The sequence below is a fragment of the Ornithorhynchus anatinus genome, chromosome 8 (genome assembly GCF_004115215.2).
Source record: "Ornithorhynchus anatinus isolate Pmale09 chromosome 8, mOrnAna1.pri.v4, whole genome shotgun sequence".
Lineage (NCBI taxonomy): Eukaryota > Metazoa > Chordata > Mammalia > Monotremata > Ornithorhynchidae > Ornithorhynchus > Ornithorhynchus anatinus.
In genome coordinates this window covers 65,267,556-65,288,149 of record NC_041735.1, presented here as the reverse complement: position 1 = coordinate 65,288,149, position 20,594 = coordinate 65,267,556, and the positions used below count along the sequence as shown (strand labels likewise).

General features: G+C 43.0%; 1 protein-coding gene across 5 annotated transcripts in view; it reads right to left on the bottom strand.

Moving 5' to 3' along the window:
* The window catches only part of ETV1 (ETS variant transcription factor 1), a 124,140-nt gene extending 103,885 nt beyond the window's left edge, over window positions 1–20,255 (bottom strand). The window contains exons 1-6 of one of the 5 annotated variants that reach the window (XM_029070567.2): window positions 20,145–20,255; window positions 19,642–19,745; window positions 19,400–19,548; window positions 18,449–18,536; window positions 16,831–16,878; window positions 7,070–7,123 (exon numbers count right to left, since the gene is read on the bottom strand). In XM_029070567.2, coding sequence (XP_028926400.1) covers window positions 7,070–7,123; window positions 16,831–16,878; window positions 18,449–18,536; window positions 19,400–19,444 — 235 coding nt within the window. In that variant the 5' untranslated portion in view covers window positions 19,445–19,548; window positions 19,642–19,745; window positions 20,145–20,255. Of the gene's footprint in view, window positions 1–7,069; window positions 7,124–16,278; window positions 16,592–16,830; window positions 16,879–18,448; window positions 18,537–19,399; window positions 19,549–19,641; window positions 19,746–20,144 lie in introns of those variants that run through there. The other 4 variants (XM_029070563.2, XM_029070564.2, XM_029070568.2 and 1 more) reach the window with 4 other exon arrangements.
* Between the last annotated feature and the right edge of the window lie 339 nt (window positions 20,256–20,594).

Below are 20,594 nucleotides of genomic sequence, written 5' to 3'. Positions count from 1 at the left end.
TTCACAGTTCCAAAGAGCTCTGCATATTAATCAGTCGATCAATCGCATTTGTTGAACGCTTACTAGCTGCAGAGTATTATATTACGCCCCAAGACAGTACACCATGACAAGAGTTGGTAGACACAGTCCCTGTCCGCAACAACACAGGTGGTGGAGCAGGGATTAGAACCCATGACCCTCTGACCCCCAGGCCCGCGCTCTAGCCACTAGGCCATACTGCTTCTCTAACAGAAACATGTTAACATCATCTGGTAAAGATCCAGATGGTAAGGAAATGAGGAAGTGGCAGTGAAGAAGACAAGCGGTGTGGCCGAGTAGATAGAGCCCAAACTCGGGAATCAGAAGGACCTGGGTTCTAATCCCAGCTCTGCCACTTGTCTGCTGTTGACCTTGGGCAAATCACTTCACTTCTCTGGGCCTCAGTTACCTCGTCTGTAAAAACGGGGATTAAGACTGTGAGCTCTTTGTGGCAGAGGGACTGCGCTTAGTACAGTGCCTGGCACATAGTAAGTGCTTAATTAATACCAAAGGAAAAAAATAATCATGCTGGGACAGTACAATTGTGCATTTCAGTGCTATGTGCCAAGCATTATAGTAAGCATTGGGACAGACAGAGAATAATCAGATCCGACAGAGTCCCTGTCACACAAGGGACTCATAGTCTGAGAAATTCAGTCATTTAATCCCCATTTAAAGATGGGGAAACTGAGGCACTGATAAATTAAGGGACATCCCCAAGGTCATACAGCAGACAAGTGGTGGAGCTGGCATCAGAACCTAGGTCCCTGATGTTTTCCACTAAGCAACACTGCTTCCCAACTCAGAAATTGACTCCCTCTCCTCCCATTATAGTGGCCAGGAATTTCCTTCATTCAGTCGTACTTACTGAGCGCTTACTGTGTGCAGATACTGTAGTAAGTGCTTAGAAAGTAAAATTCAGCAACAAATAGAGACAGTCCCTACCCAACAATGGGCTTACAGTCCAGAAGAGGGAAGAGAGACATCAAAACAAGTAAATAGGCATCAATAGCATCGACAGAAATAAATAGAATTATAGATATATGCACATAATTAACAAGATATATAGAATAATAAATACGTACATATATACACAAATGCTGTGGGGCGGGGAGGAGGGTAAAGCAGAGGGAGGGAGTTGGGGTGATGGGGAGGAGAGGAAGAGCAGAGGAAAAGAGAGGGTTAGTCTTTCGCACTAAGGTGGAGTGGCAAGACGGGATATATGGAATAGAGTCACGAACCTGACCCAAGACCCATGAAAGAGTTCTCCTGTCCAAGCTTCTCAAAACCCCTTCGAGGAAAGCTTTTATTGTGAGCTTATCTGACAAACAGAGAAACTAAAGCACATACAGCCAAAGTAACTCGCCTAAAGTCACAACGGTGGGTTACTACGGGAAGATTAGAACTCAGGGCTCTGGAGTACCAGCTTCCCGATTAGCAATGGGAACTGCACTCCTCTGGAGGAGTTAATGGTCACCAAAAAGGTGAGTTAACCACACGGGACTATGACCTTGGCGCAGTGTTTCTACGCACCACAAAAACCCGCACTCCTCCGCGGCAGTTCTGGGAGATGGCACAAGGAGTTTTGACGCAGTGGAGTGCTTAGTGCCTTAAGTGTCCTGATCAATCGCCTAAATCAAAACCGGCCTAATCATCTAAAAATGGAAATTCTTGAAGGACCAGAAATCAGCCTGCCTAAAAAGCTAGCTGTTGTCCCAAATTTTTTTTTTTTTTTTTTAAAAAAGATGACAGAAAGCCTCCTTTTAATCTCCCTCAACCCCTCCTGGGAACAGTGTAAGACATCCATATTTGAATTTCTAGATGGTTGGATTTTAGTTACTTCCTGCTTTATTTATGGTATTTATTAAGTTTTCTCATGCTGCACACTGTGCTAAGCCTAGAAACCACACTGTGAGTCAGTCAGTAGTATTTACTGAGCGCTGTGTGCAGAGCACTGAACTAAGCACTTGGGAGTATAGAATATAACAATGTAACAGACATTCCCTGCCCATAACGAGCTTACAGTCTAGAGAGGGACAGACAGTGATTATAAATCCAAAAAATGACAGATATGAGCATAAGGGTGGTATTTATTAAGCACTTACTATGTGCAAAGCACTGTTCTGAGTGTGAAGGGGATACAAGGTGAACAGGTTGTCCCATGTGGGGCTCACAGTTTATTTTTTTATCCCCCTTTTACAGATGAGGCAACTGAGGCACAGAGAAGTGAAGTGACTTGCCCAAAGTCACACAGCTGGCAAGCGGCGGAGCCAGGATTCGAACCCAAGACCTCCGACTCCCAAGCCCGGGCTCTTTCCACTGAGCCACGCTGCTGTGGGGCTGGAGGGAGGATGTATAAAGGGAGCAAGTCAGGGCGATGCAAAGAGGAGTGGAAGACTGGACAGAGTTCCTTTTCAACACGGGTCCCAGAATTTTCTCAGTCAACTGATGCGCAGAGAGGGTAGTTGTCCTGCCAAATGCCACCCAGCAGACGAAGGGCAGAACTAGGGTTAGAACTCAGCAGTCCAGACTCCCACTGTCATGATCTTACAGACTCAAAACCGTAAGCTCATTATGGGCAGGGCATGTGTCTGTTCATTGTTGTTTGGTAATAATGTTGGTATTTGTTAGGCGCTCACTATGTGCAGAGCACTGTTCTTAGCGCTGGGGGAGATACAGGGTAATCAGGTTGTCCCACGTGAGGCGCACAGTCTTCATCCCCCTTTTACAGATGAGGGAACTGAGGCCCAGAGAAGTGAAGTGACTTGCCCACAGTCACACAGCTGATAAGGGGCAGAGCCGGTACTCTCCCAAGTGTTTAGTACAGTGCTGTGCACACAACAAGCGCTCAAAAAATATGATTGACCGACTCTTTCCATTTAGTCACCCTGCCTTCCACACGCTTCCCATTTAACCGTTTGTCAAACTACCTCAGACCCTCCCAGCAACCGAAAATCAGGTGCTCGACCACACCTACATCGGGCCTATCAATGCTTCCAAGTTAAAAGGAATGAGATTACTCGGGCTTCGGCGCAGATGAGTGTTCTAGGTGCCCTCTAGGTAGCAGATGTACTTTTCACCTGGCTACCAAATGCAGCATAAAATAAAATACTCCACTCTTCTAGAAGCAGCGGGGCCTAATGGACAAAGCATGGAACTGGGAGTCAAAGGACCTGGGTCCGAATTCCAACTCGACCACTCGTCTGCCGTCTCACTTGGGAAAAGTCACTTCAGTTTTGGTGCTTTAGTCTTCTCTACTGTAAAACGGAGATTTAACATCTGTTCTCACTTCTACTACATAGACTGTGAGCCCCATGTGAGGCAGGGACTGCGTCCAACCTGATTATTTTTTTTATCTACACCAGCACTAAGTGGCAAATTTGCTGTGGGAATCAAATAACCACTGAAATTTAGACTTGAGGAAGTTACTACACTCAAAAGCTTCTTCAGGGCAGGGATTATGTCTATCAACTCACTGCATTGCGCTCTCCCAAATTCTGGCTCTGCCACTTATCTGCTGTGTGACCTTGGGCAAGTCGCTTCACTACTCTGGGCCTCAGTTACCTTATCTGTAAAAGGGGTTTGACACTGTGAGTCCCACATGGGACAGGGACTGTGTCCAACCTGATTTGCTTTTATCCACCCCCCCAGTACTTAGTACAGTGCCTGGCCCATAGTAAGCACTTACCAAATGCCATTATTATTATTATTATTGTTAAGTGGTGAGAAGCAGCATGACCTAGTGGCTAGAGCACAGGCCTGGGAGTCAGAAGGACCCAGGTTCTAATCCGGGCTCCTCCACTTGTCTGCTGTGTATCCTTGAGCAAGTCACTTAACTTCTCTCTGCCTAGGCTACTTTTTCTGTAAAAGAGGGATTAAGACTGTGAGCCCCGTGTGGGACATGGGCTGTGTCCACCCCAATTAGCTTGTATCTATCCCAGTGCTTAATACAGTGCCTGAAACACAGTAAACATTTAACAGATGTAATTTTTTTAAAAAGGTGCTTAGCACAGTGCTCTACACACAGTAAGCACTCAATAAATATCATCGATTGAAAGTTGGAAAAGACCCCCAGAGATCACCTTGGCCTTTCCAGGCCTTTCGGATCGACCGTTCCTAAGGCTGAAAAAGTATCCTCCATTGAAAGACCTTCCCATTTTTATTAATAATAATAATAACAATAATGGTATTTGTTAAGCGCTTACTAAATGGCAGGCACTGTAACCCTTTTAGCCCTTCTGTCCCCACTCATCTAACTCCTCTAATCCCCCTTGCTGGGGAGCCCAGTTTCCGTTATTTTCCGTGTGAAAATGGAAACATGCTATTCACCATATCCTGCAAAAAAGTCCTTGAGGATCATTATGAAATCATCCCACAGGGTACTGTTCTCACCCTCAACCACGTCTTCACTTTCCTATACTGTTCTCCTTTTCCACCAGCTCTGTCATTAGATGATCCTTGCCAGAGGAATATATTCACGCACACGAGAATCCCCGACGTGATTTGCGGCTTTAAATCTTAGTGGGGCCAAGTGGCTTAGTGGAAGGAGCAAGCGACTCACAGACTCTAAATTAGGGACCCCAAGTTCTAATTCCAGCTCTGTCACCGGCCTGTTCTGGATCTTGGAGCACGTCATTAACCTCTATGGATCTCAGTTTTCTCAAATGTAAAATGGAGATAAACTGTAGTAGTAACTGTATTTAGTAACTGTCTGCTGTTTGACCTTGGGCAAGTTACTTCCCGTCTCTATGGCTCAGTTCCCTCATCTGTAAAATGGGGATGAAGACTGTGAGCCCAGGTCCTGTGTCCCACCTGATTATCTTGCATATCTACCCCGATTCCTAAGCTTAGTACAGCTCCTGGCACATAATAAGGATTTAACCAATACCATTAAGCAACACTAATTATAATACCGGCTTGCTGCATACAGAGCCCTGTATTAAGGGCTGGGAAAGAAGACACAACCTAAGAATGAATTAGCTGGGGTAACTACTCTCCATGACTCTTAGATTGGGAGCCTCATATGAGGGAGAGATTGGATCTGATCCAATTGTTTTATATGTACCACAGCGCTTAGCAATTAGTGAACACTTTCGTACCATAAAGATTAGCATCATTCAATTAATTCGACAGGTATTAGGAAAACTGACAGTGCGGGAAGAACGCTGGAGCTTTAGACTTCCTGTTGGGTTACACGGTCTCCGTATTTCAAATTATAAAACTGACTAAATGAACAGTAAGGAACTGGATTCTGTAGTTGGAACCCAACAAGATACAAAACAATTTTTGTTTTAATGGAAAAATAATATAGGCAAACTTGAATTAAGACCTCCTAACATCTCTGTCTTCAGTTTCTAGGACTCTGTAATGGACATATTAATACTTCAGATTGGGTCTTTCTGACATGAGTACTGAAGGGATTAATGGGTCTAAGCTTACAAATCAAGACTGGGATGGGATAAATGCCATCATTTTTTTTAAAGCAGGTTTTGATATGGTCTCATTGAAACCCTGAGTTCCAATACTGTGAAATAAATTAGATTGTCCAGTGTTTCCAAAAAGAAGGGAGGAAGGGCAAGAGAGAGAAAAACACAAGAGAAAGAGAAAGGAGGGAAAGAAGAGAAAGAAAGGGAAAACGAAAGGGAGAAAGATAGAAAGTGACGACAGAGAGAAAGAGAGAAAGAAAGATAGAAAGTGACGACAGAGAGAAAGAGAGAAAGAAAGGGAAAACGAAAGGGAGAAAGAAAGATAAAAAGTGGCGACAGAGAGAGAGAAAGAGAAAGAAAGGAAACAGAAGAAAGAAAGAAAGAAAGAAAGAAAGAAAGAAAGAAAGAAAGAAAGAAAGAAAGAAAGAAAGAAAGAAAGAAAGAAAGAAAGAAAGAAAGAAAGAAAGAAAGAGAGAAAGAAGAAAGAGAGAAAAAGAAAGAGAGGGAGCAAAGAAAATGATTTGGATGGGTCAATTATACAAATAAGATATTTGTTCCTGCATATTTTCCAATCCCCTCCTTGGGTCAACAGCTAAATTTGCCTGCCAGATTCACAAAGATTTCTGGCCACAGAAATGAAATGGATAAAGACACAGATGTAAGAGCAATGAGCTACTCCCTCAGCAATGAGAAGCCAAAGCCCAAAGCATCCCTCCTCCTGCCTTCTCCAACTTGCAAACCCCATTTAAAGACGCACTGACCAGACCACCTACCGCCCCGTGCCGGGTGGGTGGGCTGGGTGGGTGGATGTCAAATAAGGCAATGAGGGAAATAGAAAACTTGGGGTCAAGTCACACTCAACCAACGGGATTCGCGAGGGAAGGTCAACTGGATCACAAAAAATGCATATACGGGGACCACCAGGAGTCTTTACATGCCAAATGGCCCTTTTTGGAGGTTTGTTTCAGAGGATTAATCAATCCATCAAGAGCAATCATCAATCGATGGGTGAATAAGTGTCTAGGTTGAGAGAGGTGCCCACAAAACAACTCGTAAAGAAAGTATCAAGTTCTCCATCCTTTATCATCTAAATGTAAAGAGGATCACCTTCTCTTCCAAATGCTTCTGGGTTCTCTCTTCCAGAAACAATGATGGCTCTCTAAAGCTGCACTCTCTCCACTTTCTTTGCTAGGGCCAGTGACCGAAAGGCAAGATGGGCTCAGGGAAGGAAGGAGGGAGAGAAGGGAGGGAGGGAGGCACGCCAGAAGCCATTTTGCAATGAGGCGTCGATAAATCCCCGCTCACATTTTCCAAGGCTCTTAGATGGTGAGCCCCATAGGGGACAGGGAATGTGTCCGACCTGATTAACTTCTATCTACCCCAGCGCTTAGTGCAGAGAGTGGCACATGATAAACGCTTAAGGAATACCACAGTCATCATTATTATTCTGTTGACCTCACAGCCTACAGGTCTCCACCATGTGACTATAGGCTGAAAAGGAACCCGCGTAGTACTTTCACAAATACCAGAAATGGAAACAAACAAATCCAAACAGAGGAGAGAGAAGGGGGAAAAAAAAAGAAGAAAAGAAAGCACAGAGAAGAAAAGAATCATTCTATACTTACAACTTTCAGCGTGATAGTCTGGCACAAACTGCTCATCATTGTCAGGTACCTGAGCTGAAGAAAGAAGAAAAACAAAAGGAAAAAAAAAATTGAGAGAAACGATCAAAGCATAAGAAACCACTAATGTGTTTGGTCAGAAAATACACTGCCGATGAACAGTTAAGTAAAATAAGTACTTGATGCACTAGTCAGAGTGTATCGGGGGAGAGAGAAATTCACAGAGGGGTTAATTTCCAAGTCTTATTTAGAAACTTTTTCAAAACAAATCCAACCAACTGAGACTAGGCCTCTCTTACCGACAGGTGAAACGCGACACTGTTTTCTACGGTCAAGTAGTTGTTGTGCTCCTTTTTCTCTTCCTCTCGAGGATTATTGTGGGGATATTGGGAAATACGCTGACGGTTTGAGAGGAAAATCAGGAAAATTTGAGTAAAAAAAAATTTACAAAAACTGTTTTCAGTTGCATGTGCGTGTGTGTGTGTAAGAAAATGAGCCTGCGTGTGTCATCTTCATAAGCCAATAAGTTGAAAAGCACAGCCTATGGCCATTTGTGGATTTCGCCTGGCTCTGAGCAAAGAGGACGGGTGTGGGTGTATACGGGTGTAGGGGTAACAAAGAGAAAAGGGGAGACATATGATAGCAATGGGACCCGCCCCTCGACAAAGATTGAAGTGAAAGGATTCTGAATGCCCCACAATCCCCTTACTAATAACCAGAATGTTCTTTGATGTCAGAGAGAGGCACAAACTGCGGCAACCACCACTGCCCACCATCCGCAGAGACATGAGCGTTTCGAGCAAATCGGTAACTACATTCCTAGCATATATACACTATATATAGACACCCATATACATATCGTAAGTGTCACATCCATCCATCTGCCTCGAGCAATATATTTGCTCTTGGAAACTTCTGTCAGCGAAACCTCTGCCTTCCATGATGGAACATTTTAACTTAAGTTGGCTCCAAATGTGCTAAGAGTTAAGTTACTCCAAGTGAGGTGGAAGAAATCTTGGTTGAGTTTGAGTCTGTTTGCTGGACCCAGTGGGATGTAATCCCCAGATAGGACCTAACCCTTGACCAGAGTCACAGGACAGAAAAACAAACAAACAAACAAACTGCAAAAGAGGGAAGTGAGGTTTTCTAGTTGGAGAAATTTAACCACGAGCTGTGGGTAACTCAAGGGAAAACTGACTCTGGGATTTACTTTGCCAAGGGTTAAATGACAGTTTAAAACGTATGTGATGCTTCAAAAATTGTGTAACGTAAATCAGAAGGGTGAAGAAAAGATGTAGTGTTTGAACATTTCAGAAAGCTTTCCAGGAAGGGAAGTCTTAAGGGATCTATTGTTTTTTGTTTTTTTTTCCAACACACATGCATAACTCCCATTAACACAAATGGCAGTTTGGTACAAGTACTAAGAGGAAAAAAAAAAAAAAAATCTATCCTTTTTAATAAGCCCCAGCTCCTCCACCCATCACTATCAAAAGCTTCCTTAGTTCAACAGAAGGCACGTTCAACCAAGTGAACTAATTTAGCTCCAAAATGTATGTTTGTTGCCCTAGCTGATGAAGTATGCTGAATCCTCTTTAAGATAAATATAAATGCCTTCTGTTTTGCAAGTAGGGGCAATCCTGTTAGTTGATGAGTTAATGAGAGGCCAGGTTTATCCGATTTTTAAAACGGGGCATTTACACCTCTTTTATATGTTTGCATGAACCCAAATTATCTTTTAAAAATAAAACATTTTTATGACTCTATATTTTACAATGAAGTATCCGGGACATGAAAATCACCAACACAAGGACCTCTCTGTTATTAACTCTAAGAATGGTATAAAAGGCAATTTTAACCTAACACAAGTAAGCGTTTTGTGATTCATTAACCCTCTCTTCTCCCACAGATCCTTGGCCTCTCTCTTAGGGCTAGAATTCAGTCAAACAAGGTTCTCTTTGAAAGGTGTAGCTACTACTGCCGAAATGGCTTCCACGTGCATATAGGTTTTCTCCATCCCTATTCCGCTGGACTAAAGGTTTGCCTGACCCAGATCGCAAACCTTGGCTTCGAGAAAACAAGCACTTCACTACTGTGTGCGCCTTTTACTCCTAATGAATTACGTTTGGGCAACAAATAATTATCAACTCAACACTCCAAATGTATCTAAGGTCTTTCTTCCTGAGCTCACGCACCTCATACCCTTTTTGACATTCAAGCGAAGGCCGATATTTATATTGGTGAGATGTACAGTTTATGATGGTTATATTTTAATTATTAAAAAAACAGTCACCCACAAAACCAAAGAGAATCTCTCACTTCGCGTCAAGAAAGTTTAAGGCTTTATCAAGGGGTAAGCCTTTTTTTTTTTTTTTCTTTACCCTAAAAGGAGTCTAGTCTCTCTGCTTTCCTTCTGGAAGAAAAGCAATACAGAGATCAAATTATCTGCTACAGTTCCAAGCGCTCTGCTCTTAAATACCAAACATTTACAAGAATCTAGTAAAAATACAATATCCCTTTATAGGAATGGTTAAAAATAGCTGGTGACTAATGTACTTAAAAGAATATTTGCGAGTGAATGTGTTGGTATGAACTTCCTAAAAACCAGTCCAAGGAGGAGAGGAAAGGAACAGGGAAAAGTTGCACTGCTGTTTAGTGATCTAATACTATGCAGAAAGTGTCGAAAAACATTTGCGTGGAATGGGAATAGAGAATAGTTTAGGAAAAAGACACAAAATGATGAAGTAAAACCAGGAAATCCCTTGCAAACCAATGGATATGGATAGCGGGTCTTCATCCAGAATAGGTGAAAGGAGAGAAGGGATAACTGTTGGAATAGCCAACTCTTCTCTTAATCTACCGAATGGACGTGGAAGTGTACTTCCAAAATCCAACCGCACCCAGATGCAAACAGAACATCTGACCCCCGACTTCACGAGCGCTGCTAACCCTAAGACAACAAGTACACTCCCAGCGCAGGGGAATCTAACCGGGGTCCCATGGGAGAGCTCTTCCAACCTTAAGGATGATCATTTAATCGGCTTTGGCGCTAGTCAGACGAGCAAGAAGGCAGTTCACTGAAAACCTAACTTGGATCTGGGCAAGGAAAATGTGACAAAGCGTTGCAGTTCATGTATCATCCATTTCCTCTCCTAGTCACAGGCAGTGTAATTCGGCGAGACTGTCATAAACCGCCCTAGAAGCCTTTAGAGAAAGGGGAAACTAAACCAACTCTAGAATTGAAAACTCATGGATAATCGAAGAAAGTCAACATGGTTTCCTTCCCGGGTCTATTATCAAATTTGTTCAAAATAATCACCTCAGATAATGAAAATGTTTCCTCCACACTACTTAATTAAGGGCAGGGGAGGAAGAAGGAGCCTGGATAGGGAAGGCAGAGGGAAAAAGTATCTACCAAAAGACCAATAAAAGGCTTTCAAGAAGATTAAGCATGTGGATTTTATTGGTTATAGCTGGAACAGCCCTATCAGTTCATTCCACATTAATAGACAAGTTGTCATCAAGTCTCACAATCTCTGTCTTGAAATGGCAAGCATCTGCACTCTCAGCTATTTACTCACTTCTGCTTAGATTATTACCCAGTTTTTTTTTTCTCCCCCCACCCTCTACTGCATTATGTTCTAAGGGAAAAGAAGCCTATGAAAATATCAATTCTGATCTTCATTGCTCCTGAAATGATACGAGGGTCCCTTCTGGCTTCGAGACCGCATTAAGACCACCTCCCCGTAAATAAAGTATGGTCAGAGCACACGGACGTTTCCTCTAGATAGATATTAATCTGCAGATAACATTAGACAGCTCTACCTAAAATCAACACTAATATTAAAAGGTGAAGAGCTTGCAATAAAATGTCCTTTTTTTTTTTTGAGGGAGGTTGAAGGGGGAGTCAGCTTGATAGAAATAAACAGCAAGAGAGGGGGAGGAAAAAAAAATCACTATCTACAGCAGATATCCATTACAAAAAGAGTTAATATTTAATTAAAACCAGCTCTCTCCACTGTAACAATGACCTGAAGCCAAACAAGGCAGAAGATGTATGAGTCATTCTTTCTGCCAGTGAATGAGACAGCTGATCTCCTAAGCAATTCCTCAAGACAAGCAGTCAGAACTGGAGTCCTGCCTCCATTCACAAAAACACAGTCCAGCATATGAACCATGTGGCTCAAACCACAATCTTTTCATGTCACACCCATCCAGCGGGCTCCAGCAAAGTAAACTTGAACTCTCAGCATAAACACACTGATTCTGTTCCTCGGTCTCAGAAGCAGAGGGATCCGCTACAGGACACATTTAATAAAGGAAAGTTTAAGCAAAGGAGAGTCTGCAAAGTTTAACCCTTCCTCCCTTGACAACAAAACAACTGAAAACAAACGCGATGCCTCATTTCCCGACTTTCTTTCCCCTATCGTTTGTATAAATTTTCTTTTTTAGTCCTTACTGGACTTTGGAGATTCACTTTTGTTCCACAACCAAAAATCGGAACCCGGTCGCATGGTGTGATTTTTACATTTGGCCTACAAGAATAAGAGTGCCAAAAATCAATTGCGGTACAGTAGTACTTTGGCTAATCCGAAAATAATGCTCGGGGCCATGGAACAAAATAATCAGGAGAGCACTAAGCTTGCTTTAATTCCACATCCGTTTTGAACATTTAGAATGATTCTACCACAGTGGAAGCTTTCATTAATGCATGAGCATAAACACGGTTACCTAGACAAGAGAGGTGCAAATTTCCAATAACATGAACACCCTTAAGACACGATAAAGACAACCTTTCTAGATATCTCCAGTATGAAAACATCAAGCACAAGTAAGTACCGGGTGTCTTGAATCTCAAAACAACCTCCAACTCTCATTTCTGAAGCTGACCTGTTGTGACTTGTCAACTTAGGTGTAGCTTAGACAATCATTTTGTATTAACTCAGCTAAAAAAAAAAAAAAAAAAAAGAAAGGGGGCATGGGCGGGCAGTGGGGGGAATGACACATACTCAACTCTGCACATTTTTTAACATGGTAAGACTTTACATTTTGAACACAGAGTCAATAAGCCTCACTATTGAATGTGATCAATTATAGTTTCTTTTTTCTCTGTAAAAAAACCTCTCTAATTATACTTTTGAAGGAACTCATTACCAACTCTGGTTTTTAAAGGACTGGAGATTTTCCTCTCCAGATCCAACTTTCCCTCATTTTCATCTTAGTGTAGAGGCTAGAAAGCAGCCATTTGGATAATGTCAATGATCATTTGGGAGTCAAATACTCTAAGAGCATCCTAAAATGGAAGCCAAACACTCTACTCAAAGTACAAATATGTCTCTAACATATTTAAGGAAAGTTCCTAGCAAATGAATTTTGAAAAAAGCACCATCTCTTACTCTGCTCTGAGTTGAACATAGCTGGATATCTGAATCTTCGATGTTTGAGGGGGCTTTTTCCTACACCACACAACCTAATGGTCTTACAAATGACTTTTGAAAAACTGTTTCCCATCTCCCACAAACCCAATTCTATGTTCTTTTTGCAATGGCAACTGTGTCATTTGCAAAGCAGATACGCTGGCAGGTTCGACTGTGACTTCTGGTTCACCTGGTGTCTTTCAGGAGCCCAACTTCCTTATTCAGATAGCTCTGGAACACCCTGATGTACAAAATTAGTTACAGCGAGAAGAGGTGTTAGCCAGCACCCTCAGAGTCTCAAACTCAAAGTGACTCTCATTTGGTGTCAGAGATGAAAATACGCAGCGAAAAGGAGTCAGCACGAGGTGTCGGGTTCATTTGAGAAAGCTTGGTGATTCACCCAGGTGGGGGACAGAGGAGATGGTGGTGCTTCCCAGATGAGGGGAAAAAAACAAAACAAAACCCAAAAGCAAAACCTACCGACACTCTTGACACCACTTCTCCAAATTTCTCAATGCCACAGCCCAAATTAATACACCTTTCTCATATTTAATGCTCCCTCAAATATTTAGCACCTCAGGAGATGTTAAATGCTTCTCTTTTACAACAAAATGTGATATACTGATATTCTGGGTATATTTAAAAGCAAACACACGTCGTGAGGTTGTTTCCAGAAATAACCAGTGCACAAGGATTTGAGTTATTTCAGTCCTCGAGGGGAGATTTGTTTTGTTTTCTTCCTCCAAGGATCAACTCTCCAGCTATCTGGGCAAAGGATGACGTCTACAGCCACAGAACCAGGCAAAGCAGCAGGGAGCTCAACCCCATATTTGCGCCAGAATAAAGAGAAGTTGTTATCAGGATGAACTAACAGTGGATTAATATTTGAACCAATTATTTCGAGTCACTGATTAATTGCCATCTGCCATCGGTAATCTAATTTCAAACGTACAGAATCCATAAAAGCATTCTGTGAATTGAAATGGGAAGGTGGAGCCCGAAGAACACAAGGATCAAACACGAACCATATCTGAAAAATATTTCTGCGTGTCTTTCGGAGCGATGAGAAATCTTTCTCATCCCCTCATGTTCCGCTTCAGGCACTAAACACGGTCAACTCAAATTCTGGCGCTAGGGGCTAAATGAGCTCTGCCTTTTGCCAAGTTTAATATTTGGACACTCGGACCTTTCTTAAATTATGCGCCCCAAAGCCTCGTTTTCGGTCTTTTTGCTCGTGGAAAAGGGTAGGTCTATTTCAGAGAATTCTGGAGCCACTGGGGGGTTTTAAAATACTGACTTTCGCTCCTCCCCTCCCCCAGTAAGTAGGACGCAGTTCTTTTCCACCAACTTCTTCGCCCTCCTCCCCTTCCCCGGAGTTGATGTAAAGATTATATTTCATAATCCAGGTTAATTTATAAAACTTACTCATGAACTTTATGATGTCCTCTGGATTTACCTGCTTACCATAAAAACTCCTACAGGAAACACCAAATAAAAACACGTGTCTCCAGCATGGAATGCGGCCTTCATCATCTTGTGCCAGCATTCTTCCTGTGTGATATAATACAATTCACTTCGCCCTCTTGTTTAATAAGCAGATTTTCTGACTCAGTGGAATTCTGGACTTGTTAGGAAACCTGGTCAGTTGTCACTGGTCTTTTGCGAAGGATCAAGATGCTTTAAATTTCACGGTCACTTTCCTCACTTCAGAGGAGCATGAAAAGAAATATGTAAACACTACACCGTCTGCCAACTCGACCACATTCTGGTTTCTGAAGGTCCAGAAGGACATAAATGGATAAACCTAGCAGTGGATAAACAAGGCTAATTCCATGATCTGTTCTTGGCTACGGCTCTCTTGTCAGTGAGATAAGTGATGCTACAGTACGATAACTTCCACATCATTGTACTATAAATATTAGTGTGAATTGAAGAGCAAAATCTTCTATTAGATAGTGCTGGAATTAAGTAGATTGACAGGGAAGTGAAAACCATTCTCATTCTTAAATTTTAAAATTAAAAAAAAAAAAAAATTCAGGAAATCCCAGAGCTTTTCTTATGGCAAAATTTTTGACCCTTTTCAAGTATGTGACAAACATAAACAAAAGTAACCTGAAGGATTTCTGAAACGTTACACCATTCATAGTTTGAAAATAAGAGTAGATAAATGTAATTATCAACGCTGTGCAGAGGTGCACTGAGAAGTCATTGGTTTGTTTTTTATTTTTCAGGCCACACGCAAAATTCTATTATTACCCAAGAAGATGAACTATTTTCACAGGGTTTCTACAGCTAGCCCCTTGGATTTGACCATGGCGGGCCGCTCCATTTGTAACTGAATTTGTGGATATTTTCCAAGTAGACTGAGCTCAAGATCAACCAAGGAAATACTAAGAAAAGATTATTCAAAATTTTCACTCATTTTTTTTTTTCCTGAACAAATACAGACTCCCAAAAAAGGGGGAAAAAAAAGAAACATATACACTTCAACTGATTTGCATATCATGAAAAACTGATTTACATATATTTAAAGATGACAAAGCTTTTGGAAATGCCATATTTCAGGGCAGCAGAGTTGCTCTGTGCCTGCATTAGAATGTGTGAGGACTCATTCTAATTTATAATCCACGGGGGTTAATTTTTTTTTTTTTTAATTTTAAAAGATAGAAAACGATTCAGACCAACTGAATATGAAGGGGTTTTCTGTGACACGACAAAATTGTCCCATAGTTTTGGGTAGCATTTTTGACAAACTTCAACTGGGTCGAACAACTAGAAGGAGGTCAATAACAGAACCTGGATAAAATATTACCCAGAAAGTTACTCCCGCATCCACGAGTTATGCTGTAACAATCAGTAATCTATTGCAATATGACCCATTTTCAGTGACGCGCAAAATAAACCGTTATTAATGCTTAACTAAACCCAATCACCTTTCCATAGGCAGTAAACAAGGACTTTTGGACCACATCTTCGGGGGTTCGCGTTAATACAGATATGCTGCTCAGAGAATTAAAATGTCAACAAAACTCAGAAACTTCCATTACATGCTACCAGCGACTTGACCAATTGCATGCATGGCTATCAAGGGAAAGGGAAACCATTTCTCATCGGAGAAGTTATTCACAACAGTTCAGTTCTTTAAACTGAGCAATCCTCTTCACACTTCCCACCAAAGACTGAACGAACGTCTCTTCAAAAAAATAAGGATCCAAAATACGGCAAAGTAACGAAAGCAAAAAAAACCACAATATTGGGCATTAGAGAAACGTATAACAGCCATACAGGTATTTTGAATTCTTAAATCATCCATAATGACCAGCTGCAAGTTCACCACGAAGCACACCAAAACAGGATAAAAGTCCACTACACATTTTAGAAATAACCTGAGCTTTTTTGCAGACAGAACGCAGAAATTCTGAGATCAGAATAAGATCACAAATATAAAGCAAAAGCCCCCAAACGTGAGGAACGGATTTTGAATTTTCATGAAGTTTTCTTCCAGTCAAATCTCACTCTCCCTACCATAAACAATATCAGCATCTCGGGTTCGAAGCTACGAACTGAGACCGCAGCATGGTCCTTTAAAATCCATACCATTAGATCAAATGCTTTAAGATTCCATTTCATGTAAAGCGTAATCCCGAGAAAAGTAAGAAAACGACAAACGCTATGTCGAGAATCATCCGCCATACACTGCGATAAGGACATGACACAGAGAAAATAAAGAAGTTCCTGCGATTTCCAAAGATTCCCTTTAAAACCCACCTATTTCTTTCCTAAGTCTCTGATACACACCTAGCGTCCTGGGCTGCGAACAAGGAGGAAAGAAGACACTTGCACTCAAATCTTGAAGCATCCCGTCCCGATGAACCCAGAGAAACTAATTTCTGCCATCAGAAAAGTACTCTGCCAGAACACCAAATAATTATCTGTGCTGCTCTAAAGGAAACAGCAAGCCCGGTTCTGGCTCTATGAAGTCTCTCGAGGTACAATAATATAAACCTGATCAATTGCAATTAAAATCTGAACAGAGGCTTAGAACTTGAAGTCTTGCTGCATTAGTTCTTGCCAAAAGCAGATGTGATTGTGAGCTGGAAGCAATTTCTCCTGGTAATTTGTGATGACACTGGGTAGGGCAGCCCCAGCCTCCCCAAAGACAAACTCATCAGCGGTTCTAATGTATGCATGACACATGAGGTGGCTCTTTTAGAGCTCAATTAATTGGGCTGAACATTAAGACAGCAAGTTCAGGTCTTCTTCTCCTTCTTTTTTTTTTTTTTTTTCCCCTTGGACTTGTTTATCTCCCCCCGCCCCCGTTTTTTTCCAAGCATTATTTTTTCCCCTTACCTTCTGCAAGCCATGTCTCTTGTAACTGGCTCAGATCTTGAAAGAGTTCTGGAAAGAAAGGAAAATAGACTTACAGGAATATAAAATAGGCAGGTCTTTCATCTCTTCCAAAGGGAAACGTCTCTGATGAAAACGCTGTTTAGGAATGCTACCTCTGAATTCTTCTTTGGCTACCTGGTATTCTAAAAGTTGAGATTCCCTTAGATCGCTTCATGGGGTAAGTGAAAAAGTCAACGGTCCATCATCAACGGTCGAATAAAAACCTCAATTAGCTAATAAATAAGTTCAGTTATAAAGCCCAAAATATCTGCGCAGAAGGTGACAAGCTTAGCTATCCACGTGAACTTTTACCACCTTCTTAATAATAAGCTTTCTGTCTGACACTGAAGCCGTAAGAGAGAGGAGGAAAGTTTAGGGACATTGCTTAACTCATGGAGAGATGTTGCTTCTTAGATGAACTTTAAAATCTGTACTTTGATTAGCAAGGTATTCGTCTGTGTTGGGGGGGGGGGGAGTTATTTAGACCATTTTCAGGTTTTTAACTGGAGCTGTCGGTGCTATTCTATATAAAGGAGCACTATCGGTATTACTGTCAGATCCTATTTTCAGTGGTTAATTCAGCAGTTTGGAGATTTCGTGAGGGAAGAAAGCTGGGAATAAAAGTTTCCCAGAGAAATAATTTTCTTTCAAAGTTGACTGAAATGGAAGTGGGGGGAAAGTGGGGGGCGGGGAGGGGGGAGGTAAACTCATCGTTTTTCTGGAGGACCTAAGAGATCCAAGAAGAATGCATTCTGACGTGTAATGTGGGCTGTGCATATGGATATTTCTGAAAGTCACAAAACTCAAAATAGCTCAGTTAGTTTGCCAAGAATCTGGGCAAATTGCTTTCCATACCGAGCTCTGAAGGTCTCATAGCTTAACCCAGGTATTTTTTTCTGAACCCAACCGCCAACACCGTTGAATATTCATTCACTTTCTGAGACACAATCCTGAACCCAAGAGACTTTCTGAAGGGTCCGTATCAAGGATCTGCATTTTAAATTCCCACGTAGGCCTTACAACTATAAATGATCACCACCTTCTCTCTAAATAGTTTTCACCGTAAAAGGGCCTCCACGAGATCTTGTTAGCTGAGTTGGTAAACATAAAACTTGGGCGAGGAATCAAATCGGCGTATTATTGGGAAAATGGAAAGGGTTCAAGAAAACGAATCGGATTGTCCTCTCCTGGTTCCTAGCATAAACTACCAAAACAGATCAAAAGTGTCGAAACTGGATCACTCTCCCTTCAAGTGTCTTCTTTAGCCAGCTATTTCAGAGTTCTCACCTCAATGTAGGATATTATGTATATGCCATATGGGCTGCAATAGTTAAAGCACAACAGAATGACTAGAAGAAGGATTCCTCTGGCAGCTCTGCGTTTCCTTCTTTTGTTAGTTTGTGTCAGAACCATAAAATGTAGTTAGAGGCAGAGTGTCCCAATATGTAAATAGCACTCGGAATAATCCTGCTCACAAAACGCTACTCTCCCAAGGCTTAAAAATGGAAGGAAGGCATCCCTCCGTCACCAAAAACAAAAACAAAAAAAAATCACAGCATCAAAAACAACAAAGCCTCACCTTCTGAATCATGAGCCAGGTCTCTGTTCATGAATTTTCTTTTCCTGACATTTGCTGGTCTCTCATTAGAATTTCTCCCACGCTGACTCTATGGAGAGGAAAAATCAAATACTTAAAAAAAAAGATTTAAAAAAAAAAAACCCTCAAAAAATAAAAACTCACACCCAAACTACAAAGCCTACTGGAGTTGCTGCCCCCCCCCCCCCCCAGAGGCAAAGATTTCCACAACAAAGCTTCTAAATCTTCCTTTTTCTGCATTCATTTGACAGTGAAAGCTTATGCTAAGTGTTCAGCAGGCTGGAAGGGTTACATGTGGCCGATCCCCCTCCACCCCGCTATTTATCCTTATGCACGTCCATCTCCCCGGCTACATCTGTAGCTAGGTTTTCTCCATCCAGCCCCAAGCGAACCCTCCTAGTAGCCTGCAAGGCACATTTCTCACTTTTAAAGAGAGGCCCAAAGTCAATAAAAGTAGCTTTCTCCCCCGGGCTATTTTTCGAGCCCGTCCCCCCCCCCCCAAAAAAAAACCCCTATAAACCCAAAGTGTCAACATTTGTCTCAACTTCATTCTTTTCAGTGTGGCAGAGAAACCCAGCCAGAAACTTTGAGAACAGCAGCTGCTGCTGGTCTCCTCCTCCTCTTCTTCCACTCATGGTGTGCATTTTAACCAACCCCCCCCCGCCCCCCCCCGCCAAAAACAAAAAGGTCTTAAAAAGATAAACGATGCCTTATCCAAATCCCTGGAAGGGAAACTCATTTCGAAGCCTGGACATCTAGATGAAGAGTCCCCCTGGAGTGGGTAACAAAGCTGATACTGTATCCGCAACCCCAACTCCTTCTTCTTCCCTCCTCCTCCCTCTTCCTCCTCCCTCTCTTTGCCCCCCACCCCGGGGAAAGAAATGGGGGGGGAATGAAGTTTATAAAACACCAACTTCTCAAGGGATCACTCACATTGGTGACCATGTAAGGCACTTGCTGGTCATAATATCCATCCATCCCAACGCTCTTCTCCCCCCAAAAAAAAAAAAAATTCTCAGCTGAGGGTTTTATTTTCTGTGCATTTAGCTGGAGGTTTCCTGGGACTCCGGACCTCTAGCAACCTAGAGAGGAGAACAAGATGGCTTTTTTAGATTTAAAGCGGAAAAAAAAAAAAAAAGCATGAATGAAGCCCTTGAATTAGCATAGCTAATTACCTTCCAACAGTCCCATTCATAAAAATCACCCCGGCGCGCTCCCACCGCCTCTCTCCTTTCACCTGGATCTCCGGGGAGCCGGGGGAAGCTCGCAATTTCCAAGACTTTTCAACCGGAGCGGAGGGGAAAAAAAAAATCGTATATATTTTTTTTTTTTAAAAAGATAGAAACGAAGCAGAGGATCGGAGGGAGAAGCGATGCGTTTATTGACACTCTCGGAGGGGGTGATTTCAGCCCGGCGGCAGCGCTCGGCCAACGTGTGCAAAACTCGTAATGGCGATCGACAAGACTCGCTCTGCACCTAACGGAGATGTCTTTTCCCTTTTTTTGGGGGGGGGGGGGGGAGGTGGTTGTTGTGGTTGTTTCTTTCTTTCTTTTTGTTTTTCTTTTTTTCCACCCGCCCCCGCGCGACGGGTTCGGGAGATCCGGGGGGGCTGGGGGAGGGAGGGAGGGAGGGAGGGAGGGGAGACCCCCCAAAGCCGAAGTTGTCGGAAAGGACCCACCTGAAGGCAACGCTAGGCGATCGTCCGCGAAAGCTTCCCTCCAAATTGAATAAACACATGAATGATGGGCGCGGCGGTGGCCCCCGGGCCGCGTCCGGCGTCGGCGGGGGAGGCCGGGCTGCGCGCCCGCAGTTCGGGGGGCTGGGCCGGGGCTGGGCCTGGGGGGGAGGGGCGGCCGGGGGGGGGGTCGGGCCGGGCCGGGCCGGGAGGGGGAGGGGGAGGGGGCCGCCGCTCGCCGGGCCGGACCCCCGGCCCCGCTTGCCATTGGCTGGCCGCCTCCTCCTCCTCCTCCTCCTCCGCCGCCGCCGCCGCCGCCGCCTCGGCCGGCTCGCTGCCAATCACCGCCCCCGCCCTCCGCTCGCCCTCCTTCTCCCTCGCTTTCTTCCTCCCTCTTCTCTCCCCCTTTCCCTCCCTCTCTCCTCTCCCCTCTTCCTCTTTCCCTCTCTCTCT